The sequence below is a fragment of the Centruroides vittatus genome, unplaced genomic scaffold, assembly GCF_030686945.1.
Source record: "Centruroides vittatus isolate TY-2023 unplaced genomic scaffold, ASM3068694v2 contig_329, whole genome shotgun sequence".
NCBI lineage: Eukaryota > Metazoa > Arthropoda > Arachnida > Scorpiones > Buthidae > Centruroides > Centruroides vittatus.
The window spans coordinates 2935436-2954765 of record NW_027122113.1 but is presented as its reverse complement, the minus strand read 5'-3'; the positions used below and the strand labels follow the sequence as shown (position 1 = coordinate 2954765).

Below are 19330 nucleotides of genomic sequence, written 5' to 3'. Positions count from 1 at the left end.
AGATGTTGAGAACAATGTATGGTAAGGGCACAAAGTGTGAAATTCATAGAAAAGTTTTCCTAAGAATATTTCCAATCCTTTCTCACACAAGAGAAAATGGCTTAGGGGCGATGGGTATAACTTTATGGAACTAAGGGGGTGGTGAATTGAAAAAGTTTGAGAATCATTGGTATACATCAATACTATACTACAAACTTTTTAAAAAATTACATTTCTAACATAATTTAAAATAATTGACCTTAAATAAAAGGAATATTTTTATATATAAATTTGTTAAATTTTAGCATTTAAAATTTTTAATCTGTTTAAATATATAATTCTGCTGCAATGATCAAACTGTTAAATTATGATCGTCTACAAGAAATTATTTAATGAAGCAAAAATATAAAACTGATTTGGAAAATACAAAACTGAAATAAAATTATACGAGAAAAATGAAATATAAGAATGAACTAAATGAAAACATAACAGTAGAAATAAGTAGATTCATATGCTAATATATTTGCAAATAGTATATGGGTGGATAAAAATATATAATCTGCTATAGAACTTACAATAATATTAAAAGAAAAACTGCATCTTTCTTGAAAATACCACCAAGCAGATTCTGCCATCTGTTGCTTAGTCAACAAGGATGAGCTGTGATATCATCAACACGTGTTTATGCTTGTGAATGAAGTAAAGGTTGTACAATAATCATAAAATTATTTTTTTACATATATAACAACATTAGTTATTAATTGAATCTTAACTTTTTTTTAAAATGAGATTTTATTTCAAAAAATTTTATGATTTGGCATTTCATTTACACAAAAAGTATAAGACATCTTTGTATTTTGGGCCATACTACTTAAATATATCACTTCAAGTAAGCTTTGCTGGTAACAAATAATTAATTTAAACTTCTTTTGTAGTGTGAAAAATGTTCAAGACAGCATTATGATGTAGCATTAATACAATTATTATACATGCAGAAGAGCATAAAAATAGAGGAGTGGGATAGCACCTGCTTCATGACATTTTTCCTTTTTTGCAAATTGTTACTTATCAAAACTTAATAAGTTTAATCTAAATTAATTAATTAAATATTATGATTATTAATTTTAATAAGAGATGGCACCTAATGCCTAACTCTAGTGCTAAATTTATTTCTGATCTATAATCATATATCCAAAATTTAGCCCGATCATTTACGGCAGTTGTTTGTGTATTTATTTAATAAAATGTATTACAGTAAGACGCCGCTTAACACGGGGGATGTGTTCCTAGATGACAGAGCGCTAAATGAAACAGCGTTAAACAGGGTCATCTTAACATGTAAATAAGGGGGATATGTGAAACAGAACAGAGAATAAGAAAATTTATCAGTTTTTTTTTGTTTTATTTCGTAACATTTATTGTTAAATACTTTTTTATTACATTAATTATAGACTTATTTGTTGCTAATATCGAAATTTATTCATAAAACATTCATGAAAATAAAAAAAAAGTTTGAGTAAAGAAGTTATGTTTGTGATGAGGAAGGTTCTTCCTCATTTGATATTTTTTGTTTCTTTGTAAGAAGTCATCTAACATTTGCCTTTTCCTGTTTCATTCAGCTAGTAGTTGTCGATAGCAAGACATTGCATCCATGACACTTCGTCTTGCCTTTCAACTTCTATCAAAATTGAAATCATTTTGTATAAACTGATCCATAATTTCCGTTATAGCGGCTAAACTTTTTTTAGAAAATCCGTTGAAAGTTCCTTTTGTTCCTCATCTTCAGAAACGCTAATTTCGTCATCTTCATACACCTGTTGTTCTACTAATTCTTTTAGATCGTCGTTAGAGAAACTTTCTCCAGTTGTAACTTGCAATAATTCTTCAATATCCTGTGCATTTATATTATCCAACCCTGTTTCATTAGCTAGCTTGACAATTTTGTCGACATTAACAATGGATTCTCTTGTGTCAACATCCTTGCTTAGCTCCAGCCATACTTTCTTCCATACTCCTTTCAAAACATTTCTCGGTCACCTCATTCCAGAAAAGATTGATGTTGTCTACAGCATCCATGATATTATAGTTTTTACAAAAATCTCTAATGAATCGTTTATCTGCTCCATCTGTTTTATCAATCAGTTGTCGAAATGTCCGCCGTAGATAATAAGCTTTAAAATTTGATATTATGTCTTGATCCCAACACTGCGTGAGATCTTGGGTAATTCCAATACTACCGCGTAATACCGAAACAGCGTTAAGCGGGGTCTTACTGTATATTAAAATTTTTCCCTTCGTAAAAATCTTAAAATTAGATCCAACTCACAGTGATACAGAATTGTATTAGTACACTTTATTTAATTCTTCAGAACTGCTCTTTTTTATTACAATTTAATAACAAAACTATTTTCTCGGCAGCATATTTTTATATAGTCACATTTTAAAATTGTTCAAAGATGGATCAAAGTAATCCAAAATGTTTGTGATTAAAGATGTGACTGATACTGATCTGATCTATTGGCATTTGTTTGTTTTACAAACAATTATTCCAATATTTTTTAAAGACATCTTTCATATTGTTTTGCTATGGCAGATATTTGAACATGACAATGGACATATAGTGCTGTAAAACTAACCCATGGTAAAGTATCTCATGCAGTTTACCACTGATGGTCACATGATGTACAGTTGTTGCTTTTGGTGAGTGCTAACTTGGTAGGAACATTGCTTTGCAGGAGATTGGACATGAATTTTTTTATACAGTAGAATAAACAAAAGCACCTTCAGCTTAAACTATAATTGGTTAAAACTTATCATTACTGAAATTTGTGGCTTACATTATCCATCTAATTTCTATCATCTTTAATATTCCATGTCATTACTCTTGTGAAATAAGATGATTATTCTTACACATATTCTTAAAATATATAGCATATAGTAATATGTATCAGTATTTTATTCTTAGATTTGTATATATGACTGAGAAAGTTATTACATTTAGATAATTTTTATTTTATTCTGATTCTTGAAATGCTTTGTATCTACCAAATGCAAATTGTTTCTTTCTAGAAAACAAAATAAAATTTTGCAAAAGTGACAATATTAATAAACATTCATTTGTTTTATAAACTAATATCAAATTTTACTATAATTAATAAAACTTTTTGTTGAAAAGTATAGATCAAAATACCACAAAGGAATATGCTTACCACATAAATGTTATTTTAAGCACTTCAGTTGTGATAGATTTTGGCCAATCACAAAGAGCTGACAAATGCTTTTTCTTATTCTGCTTTATAAAAATTTTCACAGACCAGATGTGTTTTTAGTGATACAAACAACATTGTCTATCCATCATGCCACAAGTAGTGTTGTCAGATCTGGCATTATTTCAAGTCAGTGATTTTCAATCTGGAAATTTTTCTATACAATTATAAATTTATTCAAGGTGTGTTTGAATTTTTTTCCAGAAGGAGTCCATAAATTAATTTCTAAATTTTTATTTCTTTTTATCTGAATTTAAATAGTTAATGAATATAGTGAATATTCTCTAAATTAATGTGCTTTTAGGCTTTCATTATCAACTGAAACAATATTCATATTGGATCATATCACCTATTTGTGAATATATAATTTTGCTCTAAACAAAACAATTTTTTATTAATTTTCATATATTTTTATAAAATCTTCTGCATAATTGTTCAATAACAACATGAAGAAATAGAATATATTTTTTAAAATTCTATGATAAAACCTGACGATAATCTATACTATCAGGTTCAATCATAGAAAGTCGAAATTTAGCTGAAAACATTAGATATAAAAAAATTATTTGCTGGAAAAACGTACGTATGCACTAATAATAATCAATAACAATAATAAATCCAGTGTAACTGTATTTTATTTCTTAGAAACAGAAAAACTGATTATGCAAACTAATTTTTAAATACTTTTATAACAAAAAAAATGTTTCCAGTCTCTCATAAAACCAAGCGAGGAAAAATTCCTAACACAAAGATTACTTGAAAGAGCAATCTATACTAACTTTTTCATGAATTAGAATAAATGATATAAAAGACAAAAGCACAGGCCTAAAATATCTATTGTGCACCCCACAAGAAATTACTTCAGAAGTCTGATTTCCTGAAAGGAAGATAGCAAACCTCTAAAGCAAAGCTGAGATATGTCAACAGGTTCAAAAAGAAAAACCCAGATGAACAAGTCTACACATTTGCAAATGAAATGCTGGGAAGTCTCCAAAGCAGAACCAGAAAAAATGATAAAAAAAGATGAGGAGGAAAGTTTCAACCAGCACAAATATTTACAAAAGTGACCAAAACTGGTTGCAATGCTGACCAAACAGTAAAAGTAATTTGTGCTACAAAGTCAACATTTGCAAAGAAAGCAGCTAACCAAAATTGCCTTACTCTGCTTTAGTCCAGAAGATATCCTTCACTGCTTTTATTCTCACTATGCTAATTTTTTTGTTACCCTAAAAGAGATCAATATTTTTCATCTTTCAAGTTTATTATATATTTTACTTTGATAAAAATACATAATCACATACAGAAATGATATAACTATTATTTTGAAATCTGTCAATTTTCAAAAGTTCTTTAATTATAGTCAAATAATTTAAATTTTTTGGAATTTTTACATAATAACGTTTGATTGCTATTATTGTAAGTATAACAACATTTTTCAATTTAAAATGATAGGTTGAAAATTTCAAAAATCTACATTTTGTTAATGAATTTATTTCCCGTGATGCTAGTAAATGGCAAATTATAAAGTTTAATATAAATATTTATATTAAAATACAAAACAGTAATAATCATAATTAAAATATAGATATGAAATATTTGAGTCATTTTCATAAATACTGCATTTTTTATTTATTGTATTAATTTCTTTAATCAGAGACAAATTAAATTTACTAATTCTTAAATTTATTTACTGCAGTAATAAGTAAACAAAAGAAACTTGAATAAATCAGAGAAAGTATAGTCATAGTAGCAGTAAGTAATAGGGATAATCTGGCACCTGAACTCCATGAATTCCAATATGCATGCCAGTCTGTGGTCCCAACATATGGAGAGAAGCAGAGGAATGAAACATCAGAAAAAAATTAGATGATAGCAATGAGAAGAAAGTTTCATATATAATTTTTTCATTTCGTCCATCAGCATCTTACAGAAAAGTAAAGAACTAATCACAGGTAAAAGTTTATATATTAATATAAATATTTTTATATATTTTCTAGTGTATAACTCCATTTTTCCATTCTATTAAGAAGAAAAATAATTATAAATTTATTAGTATATTTAAGTATAACAATATTTAAAACAAATCAAACATAAATTTGAATCTCTTTTTACAAATTCAAATTACTTAATACTAAAATTTGAGGAAAAATCAATTTTTAGTTCATATGTTTTGTTTGAATGATTGCTTACTTATAATAGGCTAACAATTTTCTCAAATATAATTTTTAATAATTAAACTTTGTATAGAAATTTTATATTTTTAATAATTTAAATAAGATAGTTATAAAAATATTGCCATTTTTAAACAATATTCTAGTGTTTTAGGTATTACATTGGAATTACCAGTATAACATGGTCTGATCTTTATATATCTTTAATCATTAAAAATGAAATCTTAGCTCAATAATTTACAAACTATTCATTTCAATATTTTAAAGACTTAAGAAAGGAAAAAAATTGTTATAATAATACCCAAAAATTCATATAATTTTTTAAAATTCATTTATAAACATTGGCAAATTATAATAGATAATTCAACTGTATAAATTATACTCAAAACTTGGACATTTTATAAAAATTATAGTAATAAATTCTGAACTTAAATATTTGTTTTAAAATTTTAAAACCATATAAATTTTTTAGTAAATGAAGATCAATAATTAACTATAAGACAGGATTTATGTTAACTATTATTACCTAAAAAATTATTATTTTAACATTTTGCATTTACCTAAAGTAAGAATTTCATATTTAAATAGAAATCTTCAACATATATTAATTAACTAAAGTATTTGATACACCAGCTTAGTTTAAGTTTGCACTCAACTGATTACTTACCTTAAATCTGAATATAAAAGTAAATGTTTTTAAAAAATCTTTCATATTACTATACTTAATTAAAGGAAAAATAAAAACTAAATAAATTCATTTAAAAATGTCAAAACGTATGCATATGTTGAAGCAAAAACAAAATTGTTATTTTCTGATTCATGTGATTTATTATTTACATTTGTAATTAAAAATAATAATTTATACTTAAATATTTTGCAAATTCAAATGAAAAATCTTTAAAATTTAGAAAAATTTAAATTTGCTTCCTCTGAAAATATTGATTATATAATATTCGAATTTATTTTTATATGTAAATTCAGAATATATGATTGTTAAATGCATTTAGCAAATATCAGCCAAATTATAACTTTTTTATAGAACATTGTTTTTTAAAACTTAAATTATATCTGTGTTTAGATCTTTATAATTTGAATAAATTATTTCTCATTAAAGCTAGATTTGTCTACAAATATATTAAGAAAGATTTAAAAATTCCAAAATACTAAAAATATGAAAAATACTTTTGTATTTTATATATTCTTAAATTATTTCCTTCATAAAATAAAAAAAAAAATTACTACTTGTTAATTTTTTTTTGTTTTTTAGTAGATCCTTGCTTTATAATTAGTTCAATATATAATCAAACTTCACTATGTGCTCTATAAAAAATTTAAGGTTCATTGTATAACAAATATGCATTTCAAGATAGACTTACAATCAACCATACAAACATGGCTGATCATTTATTGTTTTAAACTATGCTTTGATAAGAAAAATGCTAAGAATTATTTTTAACAGTTTTGTTTAAATATTAAAATGTGATTAGTATTTTATTTTATATTCTATATCAGTGGTAGGCAAGCCACAGATTAAGATCCTTATAGGACTTGCAAAGAAATTTTGCTAATCATGATAAAAATTTCAAAAATAATTAAATATAATATAAAACCAGAAAAAAAAAGTCCAACTAAGAATCAAGCTATGCTACTATTGGGTAATTATAATTAAAAAACAAAATACTGAAAAAATAATTGAAATCTGTATTATAAACAAGTTTAATAACACTGAATATAAGTTTGCAATGAAAACCATATTTTTATCCATTAAAATTAAAATAATAATTATAAAAACCTCCTTTATAAACTTTATTTAATATATATAAAAACTTATAAGGGGCTATAAAAAAGCATTTATAAATAATTATAATTTCACAAATAAAAAATATTTACTATTTCATTAGCAAAAACAAATTATCAAATAGTCTAACTAAAAAATTTATTTATTTTTATAAATTATGAAATAGAGTAATACCCATTAAATATACATATATTTCATATATATAATTAAATTAGAGAAGAAATAAATGCACAGAAATTTGTTATACACTAGAAAAAATACAAAAAATAAGATATATTAGGAATCAAATTTGAATATATTTTGTTTTCATCTTACCTATATAGAAGTGGTTTATATAAACTTTAAGTAACAAAAATGTATTAATTGTAAATCAATATTTTCTTAATTAATATTAAAATAATTGAGAAAATTCTCTCTATTTAAAACAAAAAAATCTCGTAAAATTCATAAAAGTAAGATATTAATTTAAAAATGTAAAATTTTAAGAAAAGTTTTACAAGTAAGATACTCATCTAAAATCTACTTATAAACAATACATTAATTATTATTTTAAAGAAAATGTTATAATTTCAGAAAAGAAAATTATATTAAAAAAATAAATTTAAGATTTACAATATTCTAATTATTATAAAATTAGATTATTAAATTTTATACTATGGAACATGCAAAAATGGCTTCAAGCAAACCATCACCGCCGAAGACAAAATTTTTTGTGAAATAAGGTCTATATATTTAGAGACAAGTTAAAATTCAATAAAAATGTAGATAGATATAAACAAAACAATATCTTGTTTTTATTTTATAGGTGCATTTCTAAAACAAATACGTTTTTTAATAAGTATTAATTTAAATATTTATTCAAATGATTGTATATTCATAAAGTTAGATTGAAATAGTATAAAAAAGTTAAATGTGGATAAGAAAAGACCGAACACGCACACATACATGCAACTGCCACAGATCATACTTTAAAACAATTAGCAACAATGACGATATTTGCTGATGACAATACAAAAGCAATTATAAAATATTCTATAATTAATCACAAAAGGTGGGTTATTACATTTAGATGCTCGAAATGTGGTCCTATGAAGTGAATCACTGTTAGAGGGATTTGAAGTGCTACTTGTAGTGTCATTAGCAGGATGAATGGCATTTGCGAGTGAAGGATTTGAGGTAACAGATGCACCACTTGAATCTCCATTTCCTGAAAAATGATATCTCATGCACATGCTCTGTATGTAAACAACATATACACAAAGCTATTAAATAGATGATGTTAGTTAGGTGCCAAATATTATGTATTAAATAAAATATCTTTTTTCATCTTTTGTGCACAGCATTTTAAATTCAAAAAATTTTTCAATTAAGTAAAGTGTAATTATTTCAATAAATGTCTGGAAATTCTTTTTTGGAGGTATCTACAATAACTGTTAGAAAGAATAAAATAAAAAAAATAACACACTTAAACCAGAACTGTATAATCAACTAACTGACACCTAAATGTGAATTCCAGCACATAATAATTTCTTCATTTATTATGTGCTGGAATTCGCATTTAGGTGTCAGTTAGTTGATTAATTTAAGAATAAAATACCAGTATGTTCCCTCAGTGACTTCCAAGTAAAGAAAATAATGCAAAAAATCTAAGCAAATCATTATTTTTTCATTTTCATATTTTTAGAACAAATTTTCTATTCTACAAGATATTAATTCTAGTTTATAAATTTTTCTCCATTTATAAAATCATCATCTTGGCTTTTCAATATATTTTCAAATGTACTTAGTTTTTAATTTATTAGTTATTTTATAAACGATCAAATCCTGAAATATTATCTTTTAATTTTCATTCAATTTCATCTATCATATTTTGCTACAATTAGTTTGGCTATGAACTACAAATATTTCTTTTAATGGTAAATTTCTAAATTATTCATATTAATTGACTGTTATAATTGATAAAGACATTTAAAAAAAATCTTGTTTCAGACTAAATATTTGAACTCAAAATAATATTACTTACTATCCTGTTTTATATTCAATTAATAATATTCAGATATATAAAATAATTTTCATAATATCCTTTTAAATATCTAAATTCTTTTGACTTATGAGCAAGCCAATTCAGTTTAGTCTATAAAGTTTTTAAATTAATGTTAAATTTTATAGTAATGTACAGTACTTATTTAACTAATAGACAGACAAAGGAAAATAAATGTTTGTTTGGTTTTAACATTTACTTATGTTACAATACATCTATTTAATGTTTGTGGAATTATCAAATGATTCTTTAGGCTAATTTATGCTAATTAATTAGCATAAATGTAACCCAATAAAAAATTTGACAGATTGTCTGGTAATTTTAATATATCTGGTTTTTATATTGCTATCTATATACTAGGTGAACTCATCTCTGACTAAAAGTGCAATGACTGTTTCAAAGAATGTTAGAGCATTAGGGAAGCCTTAAAGTGTCTTGTCATGCTACATAAGCAACAAATTCTTACTTTGTTCTAAAACTTCCTTAACTTATGTAATAAATGTTGTGCAAGGTATAATATGTTAAAGTATTATACCTTGCAAGATTTTTTCAACATTGTCATGATCTTTTATTACTTCTATTAATGTGCAAATTTTCATTCAAAGCAGTCAAGTCATTACTCTGCAACTTTGTGTTCCGGCAATTTGTAAATCTGAGTCGCTGCCAAGGAAGCTTGCTTATTTTGCTCACTGCATTTCACTTAATGTTTGTATATAAAACTTATGAAAAGCAACAAGGACCAAACAAAACCTTAAACACAGACTATATTTTTACATTTATGCATGGAACTGAATTTAAGATATAAAAATGTTTAAAAAAAACAAAAAAAAAAAAAAAACAAGTCTAAATGAAAATTTAAAGAAAAATAATGCAATCTGTTTAATTTTCCATCAATTACAAAATTTGTTATAGACGTGCAAAAATCTACTATCAAATTATTTTTGATAAGACACATTTAATATATTAATTAGATTTTAAAATATCTACTTTTTGAATAAACTGATCATGGCAGTTATTTTAGAAAATCAATGTAAATCTAAACAGTTTGCATTTTCTTACAGACAAATGATTTTCTGTGCACAAAATAAATGAAAAATGATATTGAATCTGAAATAATTTCTTAACAAAATTTTAATATATACAAACATAATTCAAAATCTTGATGAATGATGAATAAACTTGGAAATTAAAATATAAATGATAACTTAAAAATATTAAAAACAAATTTTCATAAATAAATTTAAAACTGATTATTCAAAAATTACATAGAAATGTTTTACTATTTAATGTAATCAATAGTTTATAATCATTAATATTTCTTATTTAATTACTAATATTTGATACAAATTCTATATAGGTGTTTCATTACAATAATTTTTTTCAATAATTCATGACATTCAAAACAATTAAAAGTCTTACATTATTGATAGTAAATAAATATATTTGTGAACAAGTGAATGTCAAAAACTTTTATATGATATTAATGATCTAATGACTTGCATTGCATTTAATTTTAGAAATATTTTTAATTGAAAATTTTAGAATGTGCAAATTTTGCATCAAAACTGAAGTATATTTTCAAAATACGAATGTATTGTTTTATTATTACATACATCAAATATGTAGCATAAATTTGTCTAAGTAGCTTAAAATAAATATATTTTGTTTTCCTAACTTTATTCTTTACAAAAACATTGTTAAAGATTAAAATATAAGTTTAAGTACACTCATTGACAAAAAGTTATGCACTAAGAATGAGGGGTAAGAATCAAATAGAACATTCTTAGCACAAACATAATGATGATGGTAATAAATGATTACAATATCATAGCAAAAGGACAATTTGGTATACAAGTATATACGTTTTAAAGAAATCATTGGCATCTTGTCAAACTGCATTGTCCGATCACAAGCTGATAGGATCAAGCATGGAGGCATACAAGCACCGTAAGATATCCTTCAATAAGATTTTCCCACAAAGATTTTAAGTGCTCCAAATCCACATTTGTAGATAGATTTTGGGGTTTGCATCACATATGATCTCACAAATGCTGAATGGGCAACAAATTTGGAGATTCATAGGCCAAGAAAGTGTGGCAATGTGATGGAGAAATTCCTGGGCCTGTGTGTAGCTGAGCATTATCTTGATGAAAAGTAGCTATTTGCAGTCTTGCCACGAAAGACAACACAAGAGAGCAAAACTTCCTGAATGCACTGCTGTACCATCAATGTCACCACTAGGAGTAACTTACTATCATACAATATTGCTTTTCAGAACAGTATGCCAGCAGTAGAAGCAATCTGCTACTCAACAGTAAAAGACAAGATTGAAGTGCTAACAACTGGTCCTTCACACACTAATATAGTGGTCATCCATTCCCAAACAGAACCAGAATTCAACACTAAAGACAATACACTGTCAGTCTGTAAAAGTCTATGCTTCTGAGATAGCATCACTATGAAAAAAGCCAATGCTATTGTAGTGTCAATGGCAAGATGGACCAAGTGATCGCAGTGCAATTTGCTCTGCTAGTTAGTTCCCAGTTGTGCAGGAAGAGTCAAAGTTTCATATCAAGCCTTCTGTTTCTGTAAAAATCTGTTTCTGGATAGTAGACAAAGATACTATTGCAGCTGTTTGTACTTGTTTCAAGATCATACAATCAATTCTCCTGATGGTCTGTCTGGGGCATGCAGAGCCTGCCTTTTCTGTATGTGTGTCCTGCTGTATTCACTGTCCCAAATACCTCCTCATAATCAGGTCAAAATGGCCCAGATGCCAAGAAATTTGTAAAACAGCCATCCTGCTTCCCTCAGCCCAATGATAAACCCCCCCTCAAACTTAGTCAGCTGTGTATGTCTTTCATTGCATCATACAGGCATGTTTGGTGCTGAAAGAACTTTGAACAACAGCACATTGAAAATTTTGAACACGGCATCTGCAAGTCTTTTTATATGATACTGAGTAACAATTTTAAGGCACTCTGATAGTATTTCTTGGCATACAATTGAACCACAAATGAAATCATTTACATAGCTGTATGAGATATGCTTTATGTAGGGTTTTGCAGTAACTGAACAATTCTGAATGCATAACTTTTTCCCAATAAATATACATTGTTGTTATTGCCTTGTTGTCCTTATTTCAATTAATATTATATTTGTCAATGTGGACTTAAATTATTAGTAGGACAGTTAAACTGATGTAAGCAATAATGCAATAATAATAAGCAATAAGCAATAATATTGTAATATGTGAGAATGTCGTATTTATGTCGTATTAATTAATTTTTGTATTTATGTTTTTTAAAAATTCACTGTTAGTCTATTCTTTCATTTTTGTAGTTGTATGTAACAGCCATTGTCACCCTGCTGATGAGGGGCGTAATAGCCCGAAACACAGAGTTGTAAACCAAAGTATGTGTACAGGAGGCTAAATAAAGAGAGACTGTTTTTCGGTGTGAAGTAGTACCCAACTTCCTGCGTTATTGCTTACATCAGTTTAACTGTCCTACTAATAATTTAAGTCCATGTTGACAAATATAATATTAAATATACATTGTGTTGCACTTTAATTTTTACATTTGCATATTCAGTTTTTACTACAGAAGACTTTATTTTACAGATTTTTGAAGAATTTGAAATAAATAACCAATTAAAAGATAAATTATTTAAATTATGAAAATATTTAAAAGATAAAATTTATTATTTTTGAAAAGGTTATAAAAAAAATATTTAATTTTTTAATCATCATTTTATCAACTTTACAAATCACTAAATTTAATTTCAAGTCTGTAATTATTGGTTACATTAAACAGTATTCTATTTCTATTAATGCAAGATAAAATATAATTCAAAATAAAGTGTGATTATTTAAATTAAATAGGGTGGGTAAAAATAATAAATATAATTACAATCTAAATAGTTTAACTTAATAATAATAAATGACATGGTTTACTAAGCAACACAAATAATCTAGAAATCCAGAATAAAACTATTTTGCATCTGTTTCAATGAATATATCATTTCTTCTAAAAAAAAAAAAAAACACCAGAATACTAAGCAAGAAAATATTTTCATGCAAAGCATAAAATTAAAAATTTATAAATTTTGAAAATATAAATTTAAATTTTATATGACTTGAATTACATTGAATGGTTTGTTGTACTAATATGAAATTTTTAAGTACAGTCAAACCTGTTTTTATGCGCTCTTTTTATGTGCGATTTTTATTTGTGCGATTTTTTTAATGCGAATTTTTAATTTGTGCGGTATAGTTGGCGACTAGTCTCGTGCGATTCGTCATGTCTTACGTTGACTTATTATAGCTAAATATACTTATTATAGCATAAATGCACTTATTATAGTAATATTATTGCATGAATATGCGAAAAATGAAATAATTTACTTTTTAAGTCAACAAAACACCACCTGGACAAAAATATGTAAAACAGACGATAGACCAGACGATGCAGTCAAGTGCTGACGTCTGTTGTCAATAAATTCAATTTCGTACGGTTTTGAGTTATTTTCTATGTGAGACTTTTTTTATGCGGTCCCTGTTGACCGCATAAAAAAATTATTTTTTTAATTGTGTTGCGAAAACTATTATTTACAGCCATTCGTGAAATTTCGTGAGATTTTTTTTAATGCGTTTTTTTTAATGCGGTCCCTATCCCCCGCATAAAAACAGGTTTGACTGTATATAAAAATTTCTGTACTTTGCACCATGAATTTATCTTTTCAATTATTTTTATACAGAAAATAAATTACAAAATTTTAAAATTTAAAACATGCTTGCAAATTCTAACAATAATGATCACTTTAATTAATCAAATTATTCCCATTAATCAGATGTTAGTTTTGTTGAGAAATACATTGGTTAAACAGAAATTATTGATTTGAAATTTGTTGCTAAATAAGACAATCAGCAGCCATTAAAATAATGAAAATTTATTAGTTTTTTTTTTATTAAATACTTTAAAAACACAAGAGAAACTCTGCTTGAAGTGAGGCTCAAGTCTACAATTCTTCAAACTTGAAAGAGATATATGTTAACTGAGCTCAACTTTAGTTTAGACAAAAAAGTTTTGAATTGTTATATACTTTCAAAGAAACCAAGTTTTATCATGACCACAGCCCTTTTTATCCAGATGAGAATAAATTACTTAAATTGAAGTAATACAAAGTAATTATTATTCTGTTCATTTGTTACAATGTACAAACATTTTTAGTGTACCAGTAGTCTTTGTGCATCTTCAGTTGAACTCATATTTTTTTAGAAAATTCCTGAAGATGGGTTGGCCAACCAAAAAGTATTTGTATATTTATTTATTTGGCTTAAACTGCTTAATAAAAGTGACAGCTATCCTTGTTTGCATTTGTATTAGTATTTGTGTGCATACGTGTGTATGTATACAGAGTGTAGCATAACTAACTGGTAATATAAGTATCAAAATACTTATAATACTACAAAATAACATAACTAACAAAATAAAATTTTTTCATTCAAGGCTTTATTTATTTCTGAGAAAAATAACTTTGAAAGTTTATGAAGTATGTGTGCACTTGATCAAGATTCAACTCAATGGATTTCATGTAGAAATCTCTACTAATGTTCAATTTAACTAAATCAAGTCAAGTTACTAAAATTCAAGTTAAGTCATTGGATGAGACTCCTTTATTGATGAAGTAGTTCAAAAGAACCATGGTCTGAGAGAGTTCATTTTGCTCTCTGAAAAACTCTTCTATTGGTATGTCAGCAATTAGGGTCAGTCTTTGTAATAAATAGATTTGAAGAAGCATTACTGCTACATGTCCTCAATGCAAGAATTGTGTCCCTATACTCTCACTTACTGTATGTAGTCATATCAGCACTAGGATAAAAACTAAGAGTTTGATTCAATAAACATAAGAGAAGAGTAATGAAAAATAAAGTGTTTACAAATACCAAATAGCAAAACAATGTTTTCAAAACACTTGACAGTAAAAATAGCATACAGCAATATCCATTGTGTTGAGTCTTGATCAAGTGCACATGCACTGTACTTGATAAACTTTCAAAACCATTTTTCCTGGAAACAAAGCCTCATATGAAAAAATTTTATTCTTTGTTTGCAATCCAATATTTCATGTAGAATCACCACCTTCTTGCTTGTACCATAAGTTACATAACACTTCAAAAAAAAAAAAAACAAATATATATATAACATAATTATTTATATAACATATTGTTTTATTGTCAGAACGAAGTGACGACTAATACTTGACTTCATGCATTCCTTGTCAACAAAATAACTCTAGAATGAGTTGTCTGATCTTGATGAAATTTTCTGGTAGACCCATCATCACTCAAGGATGAACTGATTAAAATTTCAACTCTCAAAAATGATCCATTTTTGTAGAACTGGAAATAGGGGCCAAAATGAAGATTGTGTTTTTCTTCAGTCTGGATCATTTTTGAGAGTTGAAATTTTAATCAGTTCATCTTTGAGTGATGATGAGTCGTCCTAGGAAATTTCATCAAGATCGGAAACTCATTCTAGAGTTATGATGTTGACAAGGAATGCCAAGTGTTAGTTGCTTCCTGCACGCATGTGTGGCAGCGTCATCTAGTGGTCTTAAATTATGACAAGCATTAAAATGGTAATTTTGAAAGGTAAATGTTATCGCTAACTAGATACACAACAAATATAAAGAATCTTTATAGAATAATAAGTTTAAAAAAGTTTTCTTCTTAAAACGTGGAGCAGCAGTGATCAATATTGATGGCTTTATGATCCATTCTCTCCTTTGTCTTCCTATCGTTAGTACGAAATTTCGATCTCTAAATGGAAAAGCTGCACAGCGATTCCAGATTGAGATGAAGTCGCTCAAATTCATCATCATCGATGAAATGTCAATGATTGGTTTACCAAGAATGCTTTACATAATTGAGAGAAGATTGGGGGAGATAAACCCCAAGAAAGATGAGCCATTTGATAGATATCTCCCTTTGTCTATGTGTTTGGTGATTTTCATCAGCTTCCTCCTGTTAAAGATACTCCTCTCTTCTCAAGTGTTTTTTTACAATGTAATGTCCCAACAAGGTAGAGACCTTGTTGGGACATTACATTACATTTGCATTTGATTCTTTTGATAAGTTCATTGAACTTAGTAATTCTCATAGACAAAATAGCACAGATAGTTCCTTCACAGATGTCTTACAACATCTAGCTTTGGGTGATTTCTCTGATACAGATCTGAACACTTTGACGACAAGAAATTGAGCCTATTTATCCAGAGATGAACTTGATCAGTTCCAAACGGCTATATCCAACAAACGAGCAAGTTAGACAAAGCAACAAAGACTACTTACAGTCAACTGAGTACCCGTTGTTTATATAGCATCTGAAAACACTCCAGATATTGCCCCGCCTTTGTCCAAAGATGACTCAGCTCTTGGTCTCTCCAAGTATTTGAATCTCTCAGTTAATGCCAGAATCATGCCGAGAGTCAACTTATGAGTGCAAGGAGGTCTCGTCAATGGTTCGCTAGGAACTATACGCTACATTATATATGCTCCTAATGCTTGCCCTCCAGCTCTTCCTCTGTTTATTTTAGTGGAATTCATCTATGGTAATCTGTTTCCAATAATCCCCATAACACGCTCTTTGAATGATGGCAGTATATTGCGATCTTGTAGACAGTTCCCCTTACCTCAGCGTACTCGATGACTATACATAAGTCACAGGGATTAATTCTTCCAAAAATCAAAATAGATATAGGGAAAAAAAAAGACATCTATCGGTCTTACCTATGTTACATTGAGTCGAGTGAAAAAAATAACTGACTCAGTATTTTTAAAGAGTCACAATAAAGATTGCTACGAGTCAATCTGTAAGTCCAAGGCCCATAGTGATAGACAGAATTTCGTGAGACGTTGGCATAGCAATTAATTAATAGCTTATTCTGACCTTATATTTATACCTTTAAATGATCCAATAAAAATCAAATATATTGTTCAGAACAAATGATTCTTTACTTCTTTTTTCCCTCATAATCTAGAAAATAAAGGTGCGAGCAGCTTCATTCCGACTACACGCTGATACAGCATTACTTAACTAGTTTTATATATATATATATTTGTTTTATTTATTTTGAAGTGTTCACACCACACAGCTTATTGTACGGTGTAAACTCATTTTTTCAGGAGGGGAGACGACTTATCAGTCATCTAAAAAATGTGAAACAGAAAAAGTATGTTGATTTATCCAGTGGTGACGAGTTAAACGATGTCGAGTAAACTGAGTTTTTTAACATTAATAACATTATTGCCTATGTAAGTCGGCTGGGACCACAGAAAACTGACTAATTAACCTACGGTGTCGAGTTATCCGGGTGTCAACTTATGCGGAGTCAACTGTATATATACTGTATTTTACAGACTATAAGATGCACCTTAATTTTTAAGCAATTTTAAAAAAAAAATACCTATAAGACGCACCTGAATTTTGGAGGCAATTTTTCGAAGAAAAAATGCGTCTTGTAGTCCGTAAAATACGGTATATTTGTATTATTTTCTTTTGAAGTGTCATATTCATTTCTCTAGTAAAAAAATTATGAACAATCCACAAAAATACAGTATATTACATTGACTATAGGAAAATCATGAAGTAACTAATGTACTAATTTGATCTAATGTAAAGAGGATAACTCTTAGTAGAGAGTTTATAATTTTTTTTAAATTAAGAAATATATAGAAAAAACAACAAACACTTCATAAAAAAAAAGTACATTCAAAACACATCAAATTTCAGAACTCCTGTGAATTATCTAAATTTGCACCTTAACATTCACTTTGTGTGAAATTTGAGAGGAAGGTGTTATGTTTAAGGTCAGGGTAGATGGTCAGTGCAGCTCACACTGACTAACTACTACTACTGATGTCAATAAGCCATTAATTGTTTTATTGTCTTGTACACAAAAACTCTTCCTGATTTTAAGTCAGTCAAATTACAATGTTATTATTTTATTGTACTAGAAGAATGTTTTCTTTATCCTTTTAATTAACAACTTGTTTTGTTAGATCCAATTAATTTTAGTTTTTAGTTGCAGTTTAACTGGCGTGCTAGTCTCCTCTGGTTATATGCAGCATGTTGGTCCACAAAAATACAGTAATATGTGATTTGTGTATTATTGATATATATTAAGTTAATATTAAATCTAAAACAACAAGCAACAAAAATTACATTTATCATATTTGAAAAATATATTTGCTTACTATTTCATTTAAATAAATTTTTAAAATTGATTTAATGAAGCAATGCATTTTTAACAGTTGGTAAGGTTGGAGAAACAATGTTAAAGGTGCATTGCTTCACTAGATTAAAAAACAATGTTGAACTAGACACTGTAGTCTTAGTTATGACCAGCTGTATGTTATGAAAAATTCAAAAACCGACTAATTATAGATGTAACTGTTTAAAGGCTAATATTTAATCAAAACTTATAACAGCAATTTTCAATGTCCAATAGTGGTAAAGTATTGGTACATAAACATTGAAAAATGTGAATAGAATTACTGATAAATAATTTTAAGCGATGAATAAAATTATTATTCTGGTCATCACTCAAATTTCTTAATGAACATTCTTAATGAAATTTTTCATCAAGAAAAATTAATATTTATGAATCATTTCAAATCAACAAAAATATAGAAATAAATTAAAATCATATGAGATTTATGTTTAAAATAATAATAATAATAATATTTGATATAAATTTTTATACTGATCTCACTGGTAAAGTTTATATCAGCTAGATTAAAAATGCTTTTTACAAAATTTTTTAGAATTAACATTCCTTAAAATCAATTCAATGTAATTAATAAAACTATTCTGATTTCTCTATTAAGAACATCTTTTTGCCTGCATATTCTATATTTTCATAATATCAAACAAATTTCTTAATTTTTTTAGTGAACTAAAAAATAAAATTACTTTACTTTGAATTTTATTTTATCAATAAAAAATTCTATATTTTTTTTCTTGATATAAAGAAAATAGAATGAAATTAAAATAAACTAACATATGTCTTT

The 19330-nt window shown here is 26.9% G+C and overlaps 1 protein-coding gene across 5 annotated transcripts in view; it reads right to left on the bottom strand.

Moving 5' to 3' along the window:
* The window catches only part of LOC136973780 (F-BAR domain only protein 2), a 104099-nt gene that overhangs the window by 32124 nt on the left and 52645 nt on the right, over window positions 1-19330 (bottom strand). For 3 of the 5 annotated variants that reach the window (XM_067268538.1, XM_067268540.1, XM_067268539.1), the window contains exon 12: window positions 8278-8421. The exons of 1 other annotated variant lie outside the window; for it this stretch is intronic. In XM_067268538.1, coding sequence (XP_067124639.1) covers window positions 8278-8421 — 144 coding nt within the window. Of the gene's footprint in view, window positions 1-5022; window positions 5056-8277; window positions 8422-19330 lie in introns of all 5 variants that reach the window. One more of the 5 variants, XM_067268541.1, reaches the window with a different exon arrangement.